The sequence below is a fragment of the Phalaenopsis equestris genome, unplaced genomic scaffold, assembly GCF_001263595.1.
Source record: "Phalaenopsis equestris unplaced genomic scaffold, ASM126359v1 Scaffold221722, whole genome shotgun sequence".
NCBI lineage: Eukaryota > Viridiplantae > Streptophyta > Magnoliopsida > Asparagales > Orchidaceae > Phalaenopsis > Phalaenopsis equestris.
The window spans coordinates 58,266-81,107 of record NW_018239927.1 but is presented as its reverse complement, the minus strand read 5'-3'; the positions used below and the strand labels follow the sequence as shown (position 1 = coordinate 81,107).

The 22,842-nt window shown below is 36.8% G+C and overlaps 1 protein-coding gene across 2 annotated transcripts in view; it reads left to right on the top strand.

Annotated features, from left to right (window-relative positions):
• Positions 1-22,842, top strand: part of LOC110037584 (protein MICRORCHIDIA 2-like) — a 119,445-nt gene that overhangs the window by 92,844 nt on the left and 3,759 nt on the right. Inside the window, exon 17 of one of the 2 annotated variants that reach the window (XM_020742265.1) lies at positions 2,676-2,852. The exons of the other annotated variant lie outside the window; for it this stretch is intronic. Within the exon in view, the coding sequence (XP_020597924.1) occupies positions 2,676-2,765 (90 nt within the window). The 3' untranslated portion in view covers positions 2,766-2,852. Of the gene's footprint in view, positions 1-2,675; positions 2,853-22,842 lie in introns of those variants that run through there. 2 annotated transcript variants of the gene reach the window in all.

The following is a 22,842-nucleotide window of genomic DNA, read 5'->3' as shown; positions in this document are numbered from 1 at the left end:
AAAGATTGCAGAGGATGGGGAGAGTTGAGAATAATCACCACCTTAGACGAGATACATTCGGAGCACTACCGTCTTCGGATACTGTCCCAGAAGGGAGAACAGGAGACGCCTACGACTGCACTAACAAAAACAAAATAATACTAAAAACCTAAAACACATGAATCAAATATAAAAGTCCTAGATAACTACGATTGGATCTTTCTACGGAAGGAGGCAGGAAACCAATGTAGAAGAGTCAGTCGACCATCCCAGGTTTGGGCCAGTTCAGTTTAGATGAAGGAATCGCGAGATAAGCTCCCACGACTCCTTTACGCTTGCATTTCCTGAGGCTGGGGGAGCTTCTATCTTAGCGGAGTTGCGATAACTTTCCGAATTGAAGGATCTTCTAATGTAGCATGAGAAGCACATGAATCTCACTTTTGACGGCACTGCCTCCCAGAACACCTAAATTTTCCATGCGAACAGTCATCCATATTAGTCCAACCATAAGATGGTTACACTATTGAACTAAACTTTGTCTTAGTGTCAATTGTACCTTGCAGAGTCTTCCAAAGATATTTCCAAGTTGTCTCAATCCTAAGTAACCTGAGAATAGATTGAACTTCTCCTGATGGTGGCGGCCATGGTGGTAAGGTACTGATCATGATATCTTGACGTGCATTTTGTAGTGGTTGGCCTGCATCTATAATCGACATCTCTATCCCGTTTTCATCTATTGTCACCAAAACAAGTACCACTAGTATTTCTCTGTTGGTAAGACACTCATAATCTCAGAGTTAACAAAAAGTAGGACTATGCGCTTGCCAACCTTAGTAAATGAGTTGGTATTCCTACACCTGTCATGTTGAGGTTGATAATCAAACTACCACATTCTTCTCAACAAAAGGTAGCAGAAATCCATGGCCACCACGTCGCATCAAACCTGATCTACGGGAGCTTCTACCTTAGGTATTCCTCTAGTTCAACGAGCCATTGTAGCATTTGGTTGAATTCCCGCAACATCTTGTCTATGATAAACTCCTTATTAGATTCCAACAATTGCCTCATTAGCAACATGATTAGAGATTGGGTGTGGGTAGGTGGAAGGTGTAGCGGTGATGTAGGGCGGGAAAGAAAAATTTTTGGTGGAGATATGATTGGGTATTGGTGGATGCTATTATAGATTATGATTATGCTAGATCTGATACCAAATAAAACAGAACTTAACTCAATTGACAACAAAAATGCAATTTTTATTACTGAAATCAAATAGAGATTAAAACCATAAACACTCAGAAATAGGAAATAACAAAAATGCACGGCACAAGCTCAAACTAGGGCTTGGGTCGATGGTGGCGGTGTCGTGATTTTAGGGAAAATAGTGGTATGGAGGGTTGGATGGTCGAAAGGCAACAAGCTGGTGGTTGGCTAGATGGCAGGGGGGAAGGCTGTAGTAGAGTGGTTATTGTTGGGATGACAGTGGGTGGAAGGGTTGTTTACGGAAGGGAAAGGGGCGGTTGGTTGACAGGGGCCTAGAAGGGGGTTGTCGTAGGAACGACAACGGTTGGAAGGGCAACTTGTGGCTGGGATGGAGTGGGTTGATATGAAGGTGGCTAGGAGATCTGGTGATGAGATAAACTGGGAGATCGGGAGGATTTAGTGGCTAGTAGGTGGTGGGTGGTTCGATGTCTAGGAGGAAGGATGGGTTGCAAGAGACAACAAGGTTACTATCTTTGGGGAGAGGGATGGGTTCAGTAATGACGACGACGCCTACGCTAGCAACGGTTGCGGTGGATAGAGAGAGTCGAGGATAATTACCACCTCATATGGGATACATCTGGAGCACCACCCATATTAAAATATAACCGTAGAGGTGAGAATTGGGGACACCTACGGTTGTTTTAACAGAAACACAATAAAAAACTGATAACCTAAAGTATAGGAATCAAATCTATAAGCCTCGATAGCTAAGATTGGATCCTCTATGGAAAAGGAGATGCCAAACCAATGTGGAAGAGTTAAACGACCCTCCTAGGTATGGTTCGGTTCGGTTAAAGACGAAGGAATAACGGGATAGGCTTTCGCGGCTCATTCACGCTAATGTCGGCCGCTTTTTTGAAAATTCTCTTATCTTTTGTGGTACATGCTCAAACATCTAAACTCAATTTCCTGTTACAATTTGAATGATTTGATCATTTAATTTGAAGGCTAAAAGTAAATCAATAAGCTATTCATAAAATTAAAGTAGAAGGGCGATGAAAGTGAGAACTCAACGTAAAGCAACACTAGATGTGCAAAAGCAGAGTTGACATCGACTATAATATTTAGGAAAAATGTAATGATAAGGTTATTCATACGGTTGACACATAGTTGGGATGAACCTAGTTTGGATTTTTCTATCTTTAACCATTCAATTAACCAATCACATATTTCCATTATGTAGACAAACAATTACAAGGTGAACCCTCTAGGAATGTATTTGTAACTAACCATCGTGATTACTATAAACATTTTTTTGTCACAAGTCCATAAAACGTGTAAACAACCTTAAAAAAATGTGTGCTTTTTACAGTTGCATTTAAATCTTTCTTTTTTGCTAAGTGCATTTTTATTGCCAAGATCAATATTTATGTTTAAATGTTGGTAGTTGTGCATGATTCATAACTGAACGTTTCACTAATATTATTTCTTCGCAGGGTAATGAAGAAATTTCGTGTATAGATGTGGAGGATTCAAATTTGGATGAAAAAATGAGTGAAGAAAACTTGCAACTCTTCAATAGGTAGCTACTAAAACTTATACAAAGGAAATGTATTTTTTTCCCTCTATCTTTGTTATTGAAATCTGATCAACAATTACTATGCCTCAACTCTTATCTAGGTTTCATATTTACAATGATGTGCCAGATAGCTCATGCATAATATTATTTTTTATAAGTACCTTGCCTATATAAAAGAGGATACTTTATGAACTAAAGTTTCATTTCAATTAAATGGGTGAAATGGATTTTATAATTAAATGGGTTCACACGCCATAGATAATCAATAATTTAAATTATGATCATACTTAAAAGATATAAGCAGAGCGCTAACTCAATTCTTCTAGCAAAACTTAGAGCCACTTCAATAAAAATATGTGATTATTAGGGCTGTAAACCGGCCGAGCTTGAGTGGCTCAGACATGGCTTATGTTCGGCTCAAGTGGTTATTGTTGGGATGACAGTGGGTGGAAGGGTTGTTTACGGAAGGGAAAGGGGCGGTTGGTTGACAGGGGCCTAGAAGGGGGTTGTCGTAGGAACGACAACGGTTGGAAGGGCAACTTGTGGCTGGGATGGAGTGGGTTGATATGAAGGTGGCTAGGAGATCTGGTGATGAGATAAACTGGGAGATCGGGAGGATTTAGTGGCTAGTAGGTGGTGGGTGGTTCGATGTCTAGGAGGAAGGATGGGTTGCAAGAGACAACAAGGTTACTATCTTTGGGGAGAGGGATGGGTTCAGTAATGACGACGACGCCTACGCTAGCAACGGTTGCGGTGGATAGAGAGAGTCGAGGATAATTACCACCTCATATGGGATACATCTGGAGCACCACCCATATTAAAATATAACCGTAGAGGTGAGAATTGGGGACACCTACGGTTGTTTTAACAGAAACACAATAAAAAACTGATAACCTAAAGTATAGGAATCAAATCTATAAGCCTCGATAGCTAAGATTGGATCCTCTATGGAAAAGGAGATGCCAAACCAATGTGGAAGAGTTAAACGACCCTCCTAGGTATGGTTCGGTTCGGTTAAAGACGAAGGAATAACGGGATAGGCTTTCGCGGCTCATTCACGCTAATGTCGGCCGCTTTTTTGAAAATTCTCTTATCTTTTGTGGTACATGCTCAAACATCTAAACTCAATTTCCTGTTACAATTTGAATGATTTGATCATTTAATTTGAAGGCTAAAAGTAAATCAATAAGCTATTCATAAAATTAAAGTAGAAGGGCGATGAAAGTGAGAACTCAACGTAAAGCAACACTAGATGTGCAAAAGCAGAGTTGACATCGACTATAATATTTAGGAAAAATGTAATGATAAGGTTATTCATACGGTTGACACATAGTTGGGATGAACCTAGTTTGGATTTTTCTATCTTTAACCATTCAATTAACCAATCACATATTTCCATTATGTAGACAAACAATTACAAGGTGAACCCTCTAGGAATGTATTTGTAACTAACCATCGTGATTACTATAAACATTTTTTTGTCACAAGTCCATAAAACGTGTAAACAACCTTAAAAAAATGTGTGCTTTTTACAGTTGCATTTAAATCTTTCTTTTTTGCTAAGTGCATTTTTATTGCCAAGATCAATATTTATGTTTAAATGTTGGTAGTTGTGCATGATTCATAACTGAACGTTTCACTAATATTATTTCTTCGCAGGGTAATGAAGAAATTTCGTGTATAGATGTGGAGGATTCAAATTTGGATGAAAAAATGAGTGAAGAAAACTTGCAACTCTTCAATAGGTAGCTACTAAAACTTATACAAAGGAAATGTATTTTTTTCCCTCTATCTTTGTTATTGAAATCTGATCAACAATTACTATGCCTCAACTCTTATCTAGGTTTCATATTTACAATGATGTGCCAGATAGCTCATGCATAATATTATTTTTTATAAGTACCTTGCCTATATAAAAGAGGATACTTTATGAACTAAAGTTTCATTTCAATTAAATGGGTGAAATGGATTTTATAATTAAATGGGTTCACACGCCATAGATAATCAATAATTTAAATTATGATCATACTTAAAAGATATAAGCAGAGCGCTAACTCAATTCTTCTAGCAAAACTTAGAGCCACTTCAATAAAAATATGTGATTATTAGGGCTGTAAACCGGCCGAGCTTGAGTGGCTCAGACATGGCTTATGTTCGGCTCATTCGAAATTGCTCGTGTTTGAAATCGGCTCGTGTTTGAAATTGGCTCAAAATTGGCTCTTTAAAATTAAATTGAAAAAAATAAATGTATAGTGTTGAATTCGAACCTGAACCAAATGTATGCAAAAGAAGGTACTAACCACATTACCACATGAGGTGTTATGCTTTAAACTTAGATATAAATATATATAATATATTATTATATAAATAAATATATTAATTATATAAATTTTTTTTTGTTTTGAGCTAAAATGAGCCGAACACATGCGAACAAAGAGTTTAAAACTTGTTCATGTTCGGCTCGTTTACTTAACGACAAGCCGATCACAAGCTACTTAACAAATCGAACACGAGCTGTTCGCGAACAACGAGCTTTTTTGACAGCCCTAGTGATTATAATGTAATATATGGAGTGCCCATGTTTTTTCCAAATTGGTGTTCCTTCTTAAAGGTTAATTAAGTTGCCACATGAATAAAAGCATGTCAAACGGTTCTTAAAAGTTCGCCAATTATATGTAAAAAAGCATCCCAACATGACATGTATTGCTTCTATGGTAAAATTGTTCATGAATTTGGCTCTGGGTAAGATTTTGTTACTTTGGTTTGCAAAACTAGATGTATCAAACAATGTTTTGAAGACATACTAAGTATGCCATAATGACAAATTACTCGCATAGCATTTTGAAAATGAACATGGCTCAAAATGATATATGCTATATTAATTAGGACTTATTAGAAATTATTACTTCCATTTTTATAAAGACGATTCATCCACTTGAAATACTTGATTGAAGATTGTTTTCATTTGGAAGAAATGCAAGTCAAGTTTCACTCAATTTTTAGTTTGAGATTTTACTCGCGCTAAAACTCTCAACTCAAAATCATTCTATTAGGCCTCATTACCAAAAAGAAGGGTGGAATTTACTTCCGTTGAATTATTTGTGGTCATTTTTTATGGAAATCTGAGAAGGATTTCGGCTTTACCTTGGGTGGACTGAACGGTCTTCATGGAGACCATGGGAGATATGATTTAGGACTATTTTGGAAGCCCCCTGATTAGTTATTATTCACTTCCTTTTTTCTTCGTTATTTCAAACTTATTATCTTCCCTAATTAAGATTAGATATAATTGGAAAGTTTGTAAATTAGGAGGTTTTTCCTCTCCATACTTGTTTTTAATATGATATCAAAGCCCCGAACCAAAATCCTAACTTTCCTACCACCGAAATCTCTACATCTATGGCCCAATTAACAGGGCAACAATGAAAATTCGGGTATGCTTTCACTTTGGCATAGGTTAACATAAAGCTGACTCGTGCAACTTGAGACTCATCAAGAATGCAATTGGTTCTATGGCCCAATTAAAAGGGCAATGAGGGGTGGCCCCACAATCTAGTCTACTCTGGAATAGGGCAAGGGTGTGGATGGTGTCCTTGAAGTGGGAGTTGGGTCGACGCGAGCGGAGCTGCGACCAAAAATTAAAATTCAGGTAGGCTGTAGGACACACCTCAGGGGGCTATGAATGATGTGTATGATGTTGATGATGTTGCTGATCACGAGGATGACAAAAATACTGGTCTTGGACCTTGTTGCCCTAAGGCAAGTAAAGTGGAATGGAGGTGGGCAAACACAACTTCAAACAGAGTAGCCTAAGAGGAGGGGACCTAGGTGCTATGAGTGCCATCGAATTTATGAATGAAAGAAATAAAAAGAGGCTAGATCCGCAACAGGAGTTTGAGATGGGCTTTCCTAAAGCCCTTGATGTTACCTGCAATCCTCTCCCTAAGAGTATTTTCTTGTCAGGAGTCTTACCTGATAACACCTCTCCCTCTTTGAGTAGTTCTCATTCATCGAGGAGGAAGAATGCTAGGGACCGGGTGTCGAAAGCGCACTTTAACGAGGAAGTAAAACAACTTGGATCGATCAAGCATATTCCTAGGAAGCGGAAGATAGATCCATCTGAACCTCATGGCGGCGGGGATGCGTCCCTTTTGTTGATTAATGAGTAACGTTCTTCTTTGGAATTGTCAGGCTGCTTGGAAGAAGGGGGTACACCACTACCTCTGGAGCACCATCTCTGACAGACAAGTTGGATTTATCGAATTGGTGGGGATTAAGATCGAAGACATAAGCCGGTTGGAGGTTGATAAACTGGTAGGAAGGGAGTGGGACTTCTTCCACCAACCTGGACAAAGAAAGTCAGGAAGCATTCTAGTGCTATGGTACTAAAACGGTTGATTTTCATTTCGACTTCCATGACAACCAATGTGTTATTGGGAATGGTTCTGGACTCCCTCAGTTGGAGAATGGCGGTGGTTTATTTACTAACCAGGATCACCACAACTGCCATGCTTTATGGGCTTTTATCTCAGAAAGAGCTGAATTTAGGCTCCAACTTTTTGTGGGGGGTGACTTCAACTGCATCCTCGCCCAGAAGCATAAGAAAGAAGGATAAACCTTCAAATTTTCCACTGGGGTCCAAGAAATGCTTGACTTTATGACTACTAACGACCTCCATGACATAGGATTTAGCGGGCAAGGTTCGACTAAACCAACAACAAGACAAAAAAAACTTCAAAATTTGGGTTCAACCCGATAGATGCTTGATTAATGCGAGCGGGTTACAAGCTGCACCATTAGGTTACTCACTTTGTCTTGCATCGGATCATTGCCTCATTCTCCTTTCAAGGGAGCACCATCTCAGCTTTGAAACGTGCAAGTGGCACCGATTCAAGAATGTCTTGACTTCCTATCCGGAAGCGTGGAGTATTGTTATGGAGAAATAACAAAAACAGGACTATGTGATGAGGCTGAGATACTTCAAAGGAATAGTGTTCACACGCTGAAAGCACTCTTTCATTGCAGTAAGCTTAAAATGAGGATTTGAGGTGGAAGAAATAGCCCAGTTACAACTTTTGGAGGGTTCGTATATGGGCCTTAAGGAGGTATGAAAAATCTGTTAAAGGAGAAAGTCCACGAATTGAACATCATTGTGGCGCGCGAAGCGACTTGGTCGAAACAGCTGGCCAAGGACAGGTGGTTGTGCGATGGGATTTCAACACTAGCTATTTTCGCTCTTTGGCCTCGGCAAGGCATTTGTCCAATTGCATTGTGATATGATTTGCAATGAAAATGGCGAGGATGTTACTGAACAAAACGAGATTCATGAGGCCAATGCAATTTCACAGATCCAAATGGAAGCGTGATCCCCCTTTGATAGTTGGCCTGATTTGGGTAATATTGCCTCTATTTTTAAGCCTTTCAACTCAGTTCTTATTGAGGAGATCAAGACAGAGGAAATCTGGGCTGCCGTACATAAAATGGGGTCGAACTATGTGTCGGGCATTGATGGAATCACCACTTCTATCTTTAAATGCTTTTGGAGTGTTGTTCACATTGAAGTCATCAAGGCTATCAAGAATTTCTTTGAATCTGAGTGTATGCGAGACTATTGGAAAGAGATTTTAATTGTGCTCATCCCTGAAGTTAATTATGCTAACAGTTCTTTCCAGCTTGAGCCTATTAGCCTTCGTCAAACAATCTATAAAATTGTTGCCAAAATCCTTGTCAATCGGCTTTAACGCATCCACCCCTTGGTGATTTCGGAAGAGCAAGTGGATTTTGTTTCTGGCCGATCAATATCAAACTAGTGCCTCATTGCTCAAGAAGTGGTTTATAAATTTAAATACTCGACTGCTGCCTTAAGCTTGATGGCTCTCAAAGTTGTTATCGAGCAGGCGCACAATCGTATGAGTTGGGATACACTCAGTGTAGTTTTGCAGAGAATGAGACTTCATGGTAAGTTTTCTAATTGGGTTCTTCAATTTGTTTGTCGGTCTAAATTTGCTATTCTTATTAATGGCCAACAATCGCCATGTATTACTGTGGAATGTGGATTCTTCAAGGATGCTCCTTGTCGCCATACTTATTTGTTCTTTGTTAAGAACTCCTCTTCCTTGCTAGAATTTGTACAAGCACTTGGGGTACAACTCATGAGAGTTGGGGGGGTGAAAACACAAGAAGGGGTTGGGGGGGGGGGGGCTAGACCATTATCAAAGTCACGAATAACTATTGTCAATAGACCGGTCGACGCATGAATAAGCGTAAATCTACTATCATCTTCAGTAAAGCCACACACCCAATTGGAAGAAGAGAAAAATCGTGAAGCTGCTACAGTTCCACACAGTTGATGAATTCCTTTAGCTGGGTATAAAAATGAGCCAATGGAAGCTCTCTAAAGTTGATTACAGTAAATTCCTTTCCACTGCTATTGCTAAATTGAACTCTTGGGGAGTTCAGTTTCTTTTGCTGGTTGGCACATTACACTCCTTAATTCAACATACCTTGTGCTCCCTATGTACCTACTTGCACATACTGATGTACCCCGAAGCATACTTAACAAATTAGAGAAGAACGACTGCTGCTTTCTCTGGGGAAAGGGCAACAAAGGGAGAGGACTGCGCTATCTTCCTTAGCACGAATTATGCAAGCCGCAGATCATTGGTGGGCTTGGGTTTCATGTGGTTGTGGAATGAAAAGGGCTGTTGTGGGCTCAGCTTGACTTGAACTTCTTAACTCAACCTGGTACGTTAATGCATAAGCTCATTGCAAATAATTGTGATAAGGATCTCTGGAATTATCAGAAGAAAAGGGGAGACTCTATATCATGGATTATTCTGTGTGATGGGGCTAGAAGTCTTAACAAAATTATAAGTGGCTAACGACGAAGATATTAATGTCTTAAAACACAAGTGGATTTCAGATCGCCAATTAAACTTATGGCCAACATTTATCAATCCTAATATTGATGAGCGGCTTATTGTGGCGTCATTATTGAGAATTTGGAATGGAATCACACTAAACTCAAAGAAGACTTTGGTGTGGACCTATGCGATAATTTTATCAGCTGCCCTATCAAGAGGAATAGTACACGGGCCGTGCTTGAACTTTGAAGTTTACTGGAAAAACTATTACAGTCATTGCCTTCCAATCTCATTATAACCTCTTTACTGCCACTCATGATTGGCTTGTGAAACTCAAGTTGCGGCCCAGGGAGAAAATCTGTTGGTGGAGGATGAGCCAGAACGCGATTCCAACTAATGTTTGGTTGGCCTCCAGGGGGTTGGTCGAAACCCAATTGTCTGGTGGAATGTTCTGCGGTGGAAAATGGAGATCATGTTTCAACTAATTGCTTATTCCTTGGTGCAGTTCTAGACAAACTCAGATAATGGGTCTTCATTATGCTGAGATATCAAAATTTTAAAGAAATTATTTGTTAAGTATATGAAACCAAGGCATAAGGCATCACCATTTGGCGACTTTTCTGTAATTTTATCTACTTGTTATAGCGTGTGATGAATGCTAAAAAGCACTAAGAATCACGGTTCCCCTACTACTATTGCGTCCAACGCATTGGAGGCCCTTCATGACCCTCACTTTAGTACAATGCCAAAGCACTAGGGTGCTAGTTAGCTCTCGCGATTGCCTGCCTATTCCTCTTGGTATAATTCGTGATGAAACCGAGTAGCTTATGGTGGCTGCTGGCGGAAAACTACTCCATTGGAATAGCACACATGTCGAGCTCCATGTAGTACTATTTCTTGCAACCCTTGTTGAAGATTGAATGATTAAATGTTAAGGGATTATTATCGACGGAGACAACTATAATGTCATCATGTTTCTTAAAGATTCGCTTGACAAGATGATATGGCAAAGCAAATTTCTCGAGAATCCAAACATTAGTTCTTGCTTAAATTTAAGCAAGTTTTCTTTCTTCGTGCCAATAGAGAGAGCAATGTAGCTGCTCACACCTGTGCAAATAAAGCTCTTGATACTGAATTTGCTGTGCATGATGTCAATGAGCATGATCTCCTTTTTTTTTAGTTTTGCAGGTGGTTCTGGCCCCTTTTGTAAATGCCTGTGAGACATTCTTTTTGTTTCGTTTTGGGCCTTGGTGTCGTTTACCTTGTAATTTCTTCTTTTTTTATTTTGTGCAAAATGCACGCTATTCAAGGAATTTCTGCAGCTAGTTATTAGGCCATCCAAAATTCCTCTGTTAGCTTCAAGGTATGCCAAAAACACCTTCCCTCCATTGGAAGCTCTCTCTGCAGTCAACAGTCATTGCAAGCCATCCCAGTCACTGTTCTTCTTTCTTTGCTTGTGAGACTTTGCTGAAGGCCCTCCTAAGTGTTATTATCCTATCTCTATAGCTGGTCTTTCCTTGAAGCTGGAGGCCCTCCTAAGCGCTCTTCTCCTTTTTCTGCGACCGGTTTTGAGTGGTCAATTCTTCCTTTCGGTTTGATATTCTCTCCAGTGAAATTCTTTACTTGGTCGGAGTTTTTCTTTTGTATGGTATGATTTTCTCTTTGTAGCATAAATTACAGAACTGTGAAGACAGGTTGCACCTCCCTACAAACTTCCGTTCTCTTTAACTACTGCAATTTGCTGCTTCTCTCTATCCCCAGTTGGAATCTCCCTGCTACTGACACTCCAGTTTTTTCTCTGCCGCAGGCTCGTCTCTATAGAATTCTCCCTTCTTTAGGACCTCACCTACCCTTCCCTACATCTGTATCTCTCACTATATACTCTTTTCCGTTTTCCTTTGCCTCTGAAACTCTCCTTGTAGATGGAATCCTCTTGCCGATCTGCAAGCCATCCTCCAGAGCCCCTCCTCTTCTTTATGGCACCAAAATTCTCCCTAAAGAATATTCTCTCTTCAATTTCTGCAGTTACAATCTTTTTAGCAACAAACTTGGTGGCGCCGGATTCACCCTACATGTGCTCTTTTCACCAAAATTATGTTCTCTAGTAACGGAAGTGAGCAACTATTAGTAGTTGTTTTTCCTCTTTTTATGAAGCAGTCATTCCTCCACTCGCGAAAGCAGCGGTCAACTCCTTCCCTGCAACTAGCAACAACCCTAAATACTGATAGTGTTCATGACCAAGTATAGATGACGAAGTCAAGTTCTACTCCAGAGTTCAAGAAGAGTCGTCTCACATGTGACTATTGTTAAAAGATTGGGCATCTCGAAGACAAATATTGAAAATTTCATGGAAAAAGCTACAAATTAGATACCTAGACTTGGAAGGAAAGACCAAAATAAAAGGGCTAATGTTGCTACCACATTCAAAGGAACACCTTGAAGTACTGAAAAAATTCATTAGATGTAATTCAAAATAGCACACCAACCACGTGACACACCAAGGTAATATATCACTCTTCCATCTTGTTAGTAATGTAAAATTGAGAACTTGCATCATACCTCCAGGAGACTCCAAGTCGGATCATATGATTACAAATATTAAGGCTTATGCCTACTCAAGGAAATTCTATCTAAACACGTAAATGACCTCACCTTCAATATTATCTCAATATTCTAAGTCTATTGGGTTAATATATGTTGAAAAACATGTCATGTTTTGACATTATCGTTTGAGTCATCCTAGTTTCAACTATGCTGTAAAGTTGTGTCATCAGTTGTTTATCAATAAAATATTTAGTTATTATCAATGTGAGGCTTGTCAACTTGTCAAACATATTAGAAATAGTTCTCTAATAACACAATGCAAACTCTCACATTTTTTCCATCATCCACAGTGATATTTGGGGACCTTCAAAGATGAAAATTTTATATGGAGCTAGATGGTTTGTCAACTCCATGGATGCCACATTTTTGGAAAAATAATCCTATTACCCCAAATCTGATGCTCATGGGGAGGTGCAAATGAACATCAAATTTGGGATGCACTTAATGTCAACACGACCTCACCACCTACTCAATGTATTCCTCCCACTTGGTGGAGGATGTTCAATCAATCAAATCAATTTAACCTAAAGTTCATAACAAAGAACTTTGTGGATACAAAATGATAAAGAAAAGTCATGAGAAGATGGAAGACAACTTGTAAGTACAAAGCTGTTTAAAACAAAACTTGAATCTACATTCACTTGAAATTTTGGGGGAGTCTAGTACCCATGAGTTATTCATTTTTTTCTTTTGATGTTGATGACAAGGAAAACTGTATCAAATATCCAATTCAGGAGTATGTAGCTTATGGAAAGCTATCTCTTTTCTATCAAGCTTTTGTTTTTAATCTTGATACTGTGTAGATTCCTAAATCCATTGACGAAACTCATGAAATTTCAGAATGGAGGAAAGCAGTTGAAAAGCAAATTCAAGCACTAAAGGATTATGACACGTGGATTCTTACTAAACTTTTCCAAGATAAAAAGCCAGTTGGATGTAATGAGTTTTTAACATCAAATACAAATTTGATTGGGGTATTTTGAGATTTAATGCTAGATTTGTTGTAAAAGGCTTCACTTAAGCCTATATGATTGACTACCAAGAGACATTCGCAGTTGTATCCAAATTGAATATAACAGAGGTCTTCTCTTTTAGTTGTAGTAACAATTAGTGGGAACTGCATTAACTTGACACTAAAAAATCTTCTTGGATGGGATCCAGAAGAAGTTTACTTTGATATACGATCCAGAGGAAGTCTACCTGGATATACTACCAATTCTTGTGTTATCCAACTAATATGATTATTCAATGTGATTTTAAATGTTTCGGTTCAGCTTCCTCACAACATTGTCTCTTCCTCTATTCTTCTACCTCACTCAATACTTGTGCTTCTTTCATTTTTTAAATAGAATTGAACGAGGGAGACTATTCATTGTTCTGATTCACGCGAGCATCGAGTCTCATTCAAATGAGACATAACATTTATTTTATTTATTTATTATTATTATTGTTGTTGTTGTTGTTGTTGTTAATTTACATGGTTATTACATAATATATCAATGATTGGTAGGCCAAGTTATATACCTATCACATACGAGGCCAGACATTGCATACTCTATCTGTATTGTGAGCCAACACATGAATAACCTAAATGAATATTATTTGGGGATGCCATATATGATTATGAGATTTCTCAAGAAAAAATTATTGTTTATGGATTATTATTTGAAAATATCAAAAATAGAGATGTAGAAGTTTACTTTGATGCTAGTTGGGCCGGGGAATTCACTGAAAGAAGATCCACCACAGGTTGGTTTTTTTTTGTATGGGAAAATCTGGTTACATGGAGAAGTAAAAAATAACATATTTTTTTCTAGAAAAAGTGCTGAATTAGAGTAAAGGGCACTCATCTAGGAAATCTCTGAAGTGATCTGGATTCAAAAATTGCTAATGGAATTTGGGTCTATCTCCAATTGATCAATACAAATGTTTTGTGAATGTCAAACAACTATCAGTATTGTTAAGAATCTTGTGCATCATAGCATAATCGAGCATATTAAAGTCGATAGACACTTTATTTCTGAAAAGGTTAATGTGAGAATTATAAAATAAGTTACATCTCGACATACCAACAAGCTATGATGTCTTTATCAAAGCTCTTCCTGTAAGCACTTTTAATAAGTTCAATGCCAAGCTTGGTCCTAAAACATATACGACCTAGCTTGAGATGAGTGTGAAAATCTGAGAAGTATTTTGGCTCTACCTACGGTGAACCAAGCTGTCTCCATGGAGAGCATGGGGGATTTGATTGATGACTATTCTTGGAACCCATGATTAGTAGTTATTCACTTCCTCTTTTATTTCTTTACCTTTCTTTCATAATATTTATTCTTTCCTAATTGAGATTAGATATATTTGAAAAATTTGTAAATTATGAGGATTAGTTTATATATATATAAACTACTTGTGAATAAGAAGTTAAGAAAATTTCACCCGGATACTTCTCAATATTTTTAATTATAGGCTAATAAACAATCTTGTATTTTTCTAATCTAATCCAATCCCATCTGTTATTTTTTCCTTTTTATCATATTCAATATTATCCAATTTTATTTAAACTTATCATGTGATATCGTAATCTTTTTGAATCATGCATTAATTCTTTCAGTCTTATCCAATATTTTTGGATATTTGTTAATTTTATCTTAATATTATTCTACCTTCCGTGTCATCAAAGAAATTTTCGTAGTCAGTTTCATTTTAAATTTTTATCCAATCTTATAAATACTAGATGAATTTTTCATAGTTTGCTTTATTTTAATATTTTCATGAAACATGTCGCTTATGCAGGAAAATAAAATATGTTAAATAAAGTTAAGTGGAACTTTTAAATTTTGAGACATTTTTTGTGTTACGCCTTGAGCTTTCATAAGGAATTACAAAGTTAAGCATGTTGATATTGTAGCACTCTTTGGATGGTTGTCCTTCATAGAAGCATACAATCTTTCATGATAAATCCAATAAGGAAACCTTTATTAGAAAAAGCAATGGAATAGTATCACAATTTACTCTCTATATAATCTCTTTATTATTTGAAAGTAATAAACATTGTTAATGTTATATTACTATTTTTTAAATCATGTGCAATTATTGTTATGCATTGATATTTCAATGACTAATCAAAAGTTTGTGATTGATTGCTTGATACTGGAGTTAACCCAAACCAGGATAGGAAAAATTGATATTATTATTGAAAAACAAACAGACAGTCATAATCACACACTTGAAAGAGAAACTGCAACAAACACGACACAAACTCTCACTAGGGTTCGAACCATGGGTGATGGAGGTCGGCTAGGTTGTTGGGGAGCGAAGGTAGGTCAGTTAAAATGGGGCAGATGGTTGGGGCAACCAATAAAGGGGTTGGAATCTTGTTTTCAGCAAAGCTGAGGGTTGGGCCAACAAAAGCAGCAGGTGGGGTGGCGAGGCTCGATAAGAATGACTAGAAAAGCCAGTGGACTGTAGAACAATGGCAAGTTTACTTTTTTCTGAATGATGACAACGAAGCGATGAAGTAGGGGATTGTCGGACAACAAGGGGTAGCTATATCGGTGGGGGGAGTGGAGGGGCAACGAGCAAGAAGGGTTGAATGGGAAGATTGCAGTGATAAACAACAAAGCTACTATCCTGGGGACGGCTGTAGCAAAGAAGAATGACGTGGACAGGCGGGGTGCGATGAGGGAATGATAAATCAATACATCGTGAGAGAAATACAGTCGGAGCATCACTCGGCCCTTGGATACAACCCTCAAAAGAAAAATGGACGCCGACGGTTGTCCTGACAGAAATTTGAGTAAAAACTGACCTAAAACACAAGAAATAATATATAAATAGTCCCAAGGTAAAGAGGAGTGGGCACCGCTCCAAATAGTAGGAAAATCCACGTAAAGGAATGGTCGGCCAGCCCTCTGGACTTTGTGACACTGTAGCCGCATTGTAGCAATGGTTGCAAAAAATGCCTTTTGTTCTCTTTCGAGTCTCTTAGGTTTTGGGGAGCTTTGACCACATTTGTTGAAGCTTTTGTCTCTTCATAGATGTCAGGCCAGCCCTCTTAAAGTTAGTAAAAATTTTGTAAGCTCCCGAGAATTCAATCATATAGGCATTATCATTCCAAAACATATTCTGATAGAATAAATATCCATCCCCTTTTAGCACAACTTGAATTGGAGATGCATAACGACATAGATTCTCACGAGCCCAATCCCAAGCAAGTAAATCTATAATCAACTTCTTCTAATCCTCGTAGTCGATTGAATGTATCTGATAAACAAGTATGTTAGGAGGAATGAACTCTAGGATGAAATCTGTGGTAGGTTGTGCCACTCTCAATGAAAATCACTCAGAAGAGATATTCTCTAATAGGACTTTGATCTCACTGGAGAATTTTTTTTCACCATTAAGCTCCTAAGACAATTTTCAAAGGTGAGGTTTATCCATTTTGTTTGGACATCTGATGGTAGGTACACTATTGAACTAAATTTAGCATCTGAATAACTCTATGTAATCTTTCCGACATGACATAAAAGGGCTCCATTTTCGATATGCTGGTCTTCCCTTAGTAGGGACAATTTAGGAAAGAGCCTATCTATCTGAAAAGTTTGAATTTCTCTTATATGAGGTTGTTGGGTGTTTTAGTGTCAGGATGTCCCACCAAATAGAATGTTTCTTTATCTTGCCGGCGGCTAGTTTCACCATTCTATTTGGTGGGACATACTGACACTCAAAGACACATTCCAGGGTCTAGAGTTACTCTATGAACTTGTCAGGATCCATGTCATTGCCGAAATATGACATATTCTTCTTTACATCAATTTATGACTTCTCAAATATTTTAGAGCTACTCTATGAACTTGTCAAAAATATGTAACCGTTCTATTTGGTGGGTCATCCTGATACTCATAGACACATTCCAGGGTCTAGAGCTACTCTATGAACTTGTCAGGATTCATGTTATTGTCGAAATATGACATATTCTCCTTTACATCAATTTATGACTTCTCAAATATTTTAGGTCAATTCTGGCTTCTCAAATATTTTGGGTCACATCTTCAAGGTAGAGGTTTTTCATCGCTGGGATACACATGGTGGAAGAGATTCACTTATTCATTCGATCTATTTAGTCACCATTATTGCAACAAGTGACTCATTCAGATTGCCTCCTCTCGTCGGTGGCAAACCTCTATTGTAATTTGTCGGTTTCCCAGTCCATATCCTCTCTTGAAATCTTTTGAACACCTCTTTGTGAATTTCTCATAAACGACATTGTGTCTTTTTCCCTTAATCAGGTCTTTGATTATTATCTCCTCGGTGGCATGGTTAAATATTGGGTGGAGGGTGGTAAGAGTGATGTAGGGTGAGAAAGAAAAAATTTAGGTGGAGATAGGTTTGGGGTAAGACGATTATTGGAAACCCTAGGATAGGACTAAGGCTAGGCTAGCTTTGATACCAAACAATACCAGAGTTAACTCAAATCATGGTAGGAGAAACAGATTATTACTGAAGAACAAATAGAATGTTACAATAACACATACTTGAAAGAGAAATTACAATAAACATGACAATAACTCACATTAGGGCTCGACCTATGGGTAGTGCAGGTCGGCTAGGTTATTGGGGAGCGAAGGTAGGTGGCTGAAATGGTGAAGGAGGTTGGGACAACCAAAGGAGGGCTTGGAATCGTGTTGGTAGCGAAACAGGGGCTAGAATAGGAAGGGCAGTTGGAGGAGCGGCAAGCAGAGTTGCGAGGTGTGGTAGGAAAGGCTGGAACTGCCAGTGACAGAAGGAAAACTTTTTTATTGTTTTATGGATGACGATAGCGAAAGGGCAAAGTGTGTGGACTGTAGGACAGCAACGGGCAGCTGTCCGGAGTGGGGGCAACGAGCAAGAACGACTGGAATGATAAAACTGCCATGAAAAACAGCAAAAATGGTTGTCCTAGAGGCGGCTGCCGCATGGAAGGATGACGTGAGTGGCGGGGTGCAATAGGGAAGGATAAATCACTACCTCGGGAGAGAGATATAGTCGAAGTACCACTCGACACCTCGATACTGCCCTCTAAGGGAAAAACAGATACCGACGACTGTCTCGACAGAAATATGAGCCAAAAGTTGACCTAAAACACAATAAATAACCCCTAAATTGTCTTAGGGTAAAGTGAAGTGAGCCCCACACTAAATTGGAGGGCAATCCATGTAAAGGATTGGTCGACCAGCCATCATGGACCCATCCAAGCCGCCCTCACATGCAAGAGTTTTGTGCCACTGTCGCAACACTATAGCAATGATCGCAAAATGAATGTGTCCTGGTTGCTCCCGCTTCATTGCTTTAAAGCCTAAATTAAATAATATTAAGGAGATTATATGTGGATTATAGTTAAGGCGATAATTTCGAAATTTCTATAAAGTTTCAACTTGAAGGGAAAAAAAATGATGCTTTTGTTTGAAAATTTTTGTGCTAGACATTTAGTTCTTTATTTAATGGGTTGAAAAAAGGAGACTTATCTCCAGATGCTGTCAAAGTTAAGAGGATGGAGTGAAGTGCAATTTACTTATTATGGTGTGATGATGATCTATTGCCATTTATTTGATTCATTTAAATCAGTTTTAATAATTGCTCACTTTACCAACTAACTTATTGAAGGAATGCATTTTCCAATGTATTTCGGCTTAGAAACATGCATGCAAGAGAACTTACAATTGGACAAGTTGCCATTTTATTGAGCCACTAGACCTACAATGTGAGCCAACTACATCGGTGGTTAGCTGGTTGCTTCATGGTAATCACAGTTGTTATGCTAAATGTCTTTTCTTCTTAAAATCAAAGTATGCGGGCATGCTTCAAAATAACATACCTACATATTCAAAAGGTACAAAAGTTAGACGTTGAAGCTAATCAAAGAAAATGATTTAATTAAGAATTTTTTTCTTCTTTTCAACAAAGTGACCCAAAGAGGAGGAACACATCTAGTATATGTTTTAAAAGGACATTAATTGTGAAGGTGTGTACAAAGATAAGTTTCACATTGTAAATCAAATCAAAGAAATAATTATTGGTGGATTCATATAAAGTGGTTCAAATAAGCATTTATAATGCTCTCATATTTTGAACTCCTTATATTATTATTGCATTGAAGGATATTTGTGTTCTAAAGAATATAAAAGATAATTAGATCCCTTATTAATACTATAATAGGATCACACAGACATAGCAGGAGATGCGAACTTCATGAAGACATTTATCATGAAGCTTGTGATTATAAATTATCAATTAAATTGTGAGTTTAAAAATGTTGACTATAATAGAGACGTATTTTGCTTCAACAATTGTTCTGCATAGGCTATTCAAAATAATAAAATAAAGCTAGCGGGTCATGATGATTAGTGACAATTGGAGTTTTTATAGAGAATATGATGTTGATGAGGCTAATTTTATTGTGAATAAAGTATTGAATGATTTGTGGTGTGACAAAATGTAATATATTATTGTTTTTTGAGAGCCACTATATGAAATGTCCAAAGTGACTGATATTGAAGAGCTTCATCTGTTTGATATGCTATTATCAAAAAGATGTAAGGTATTGTATATCAAAATGAAGGAAAGAGCGATAATGAGTACTTTATCTTTTGTAAAGTGGTGTATGACATCCCTGTACACAAAATGAAATAAAAAACAATATTCAATTTCATTACTCAACTCACACTCTTTTATTTTCACTCAATTTATTTTTTTTCATTGATCATAGCCTTTATCATATCATTATTATGAATCTTATTTGTTAGATCAAATCTTTTATTAGGAATTATAACCATAAGTGAAGATCTAAATCATGTTGCCCCATATATATATATACGGAGAGAGATTTCAAATAGGAGGAGCAAATGCTTCAGAGAAAATTTCAAATATTGAAGAGATCAAAAGTTAATTCAGAGTTTGCCTTTTCTTAAGTTTAGTATTAATTTTGTTAATCAAGATTATAGCTTCTAGAGCCCAATGAATGGAAATGCTTGATGGATGATTTATAATGTTTGTTCTTGACATTTGTAGTGAGTAACTTTTAAATTATTTGTTCAATCATGTTCATGTTCTATTACTTCTATTACAAAAGAAATTGGAATACTTTTTTTTAGTTGAATTAAGAGAAGTAAAATCACACTCCAGTGAGGTGAAAATTTAGTATTTGTACATACATATTTTTTTACTTTAGAGTAACCCAAATATATACTTAAGGAGAGATTATGTTGTGGGATATTATTGGGAATTCATTAACTATAATGGATGACATTGAATGTTGGTTAGCCATTTTTGAAAAAAACTCGAGCATATTGTATAAATAATTATCTTAATTTATTAGAATTAAATGAAATTATGCCACTCAATAGGACTCAATGGAGAAAAAGGATTCATGAAGCTGACTCCACTTAGTGGGATAAAAGATTGTTGTTGTTGTTGTATTTTTGAAAATTGTGTTTTTTAAATGACGGTAAACATGCATTGAAGTTGTGTTAAAGTTAATGATAACAATAGTGGGGAGTGTGTTAAACTCTAATTAGTTTGAAGAGGGCATTGGTATTCATATTATTTGGATATTTTTTGACATTTTGTAAGCAATATGGATATTGCAAAAACTTGTCATAATTGAAAATGATTAATGAATGCTCATATACTATAGCATTTCACTTATGAAGTTTCCTTTGTGAATCATATGCAGGTGATATTATACTTTATCATGTGATGACTTTAGCAAGTTATGTATTTTAATTTAATAATTTATAAAATCTAATAAAATGTCCTTAGTCTTTTGGTCGAATTTTGATAGTGATGTCCTATTGTTGTGTTTGTTAAATCATATATAAGTGTATCCGCATTTTTATCCATGTTTTATAGCTTTCTCATCAAAACTCAAAATTCAATTATGATGATAGATGAATTTGCTAATCCTTTTCCTTATTAAGTTGTTTTTATGTTATAACTGTTCAAATATTTAAAAAATTAAATCTATCTAGGTATTGCATATAGTATCCAATACATATGCTTTTTCTAATGCGCTGCTTAATTTTTTGCTGCCTTATTAGCACTGGCATTTTCAATAATAAATTTAATCACTAAATGCTCTCAAATCTCCTATGTGACTATCAAGAATTCCAAAAATATAATATGAATTCTTTAAACTAATTTGACGCTTCAACACTACCAAAAAAAAGTGATGTAAAACTTGTTAATTGAGAAGTTTATTGAACTCATTTTTTATATCAAACCAATTATTAGAGATGATAGTAACTCCAATATATGTTCAAGTTTGACATCTTCAATAACTTTTTTCAATGCTATGTAATATTTCTTTTAATATCTACTCAAGTCCTAAGCTCATACATAGATACTGGTTTAAGGCCTTGATTAAAGGAACATATACAACGAATCATATTGATCTAAGATGGGGAAGTTGTCACATTAAATAAAATAATATTTAGTTGGGGATGCTATAACATTAAATGGAATAATATTTCATAGAAGAATTTTCCAATATCCCTTTTGACATGCATACAAGCATATTGCAAAATTGAGGAGACTTCCAACGAGATACTGTCACACCATCATCTTTTTCATCCTCTATGTTCATCATATATTTGTCTATTTGTCCTCTTAACATCTTTATTTTGAATTTGTGATAAAGAGGATGAAAAATCATTGCAACAAAATCCATTTTCTTAATAAGATCCACTATCCATTTTGTCATTAAATATTTCATTGTGTTGAATGGTTTGGCATAAGTGTTTTATTCATGTGAGGACAAATTTTCTTTTTTGTCTTTTTATGCCTTTTGGCACATAAAACAGTGTTCTTATGAGAACTAAATGATGTTCCTTCGTTTTGGTTACACTTTTAACAACTTTATCATGGTAGTTTCACTTCAAATAAATGTATTTCTTTTCACTCACTTCTATTTAATCTTACACGTTATGTTTTTATCTTGGGTTTTTTCTATTTCCCATTAAACTTCTATCATTACAACTAACTATTCTAAAACCTCTAAATAAAATTTTAATTCATTAAAAAGGTTATCAAATGCAAAGAAAAGGAAGCCCTAAACACAAAGCCAAAACAAATTTAAGTTTAGGAAGGGGAAAAAAAGGGAAAAGTGTTGTTGACAAGAAAAGAAAATGTGGTGAATTAAGAGTTTTAACGGAGTAAAGGGCTTGGCAAGAAGGCTAAGGCATTGTTGCTTGAGTTGTGATGATGGCACATAGTTGAAAAGTTTGTGTGGGGATGGCTTGTTGGCAAGTTCCTGCGTGCGAGGTGGAGTTGCGGAGGATTGATGTATTTAGGAATTTTAGGTGTCTAGGCAAATTTATATTTTTTGTATTATTTTTTTTAAATAACCTAACTCAAAAGTTTGAGATGTTTGTCATGCGGGGCGTCAAAAGCCATGTGCAGGTTTTTCTTATGACTGAAAACTCGATGCGGCTCCCGAGTCACACGAGAGGCGCAAAGCTGAACCGAATGACAATCGTTTGATTTCTTTCCAATTTTTAGCAAGTTTCCTCATTTCTTTTCCTTTTTTTTAGTCATTATATATATACATATGTATGTATGTATATATGTATGTATATATATATATAT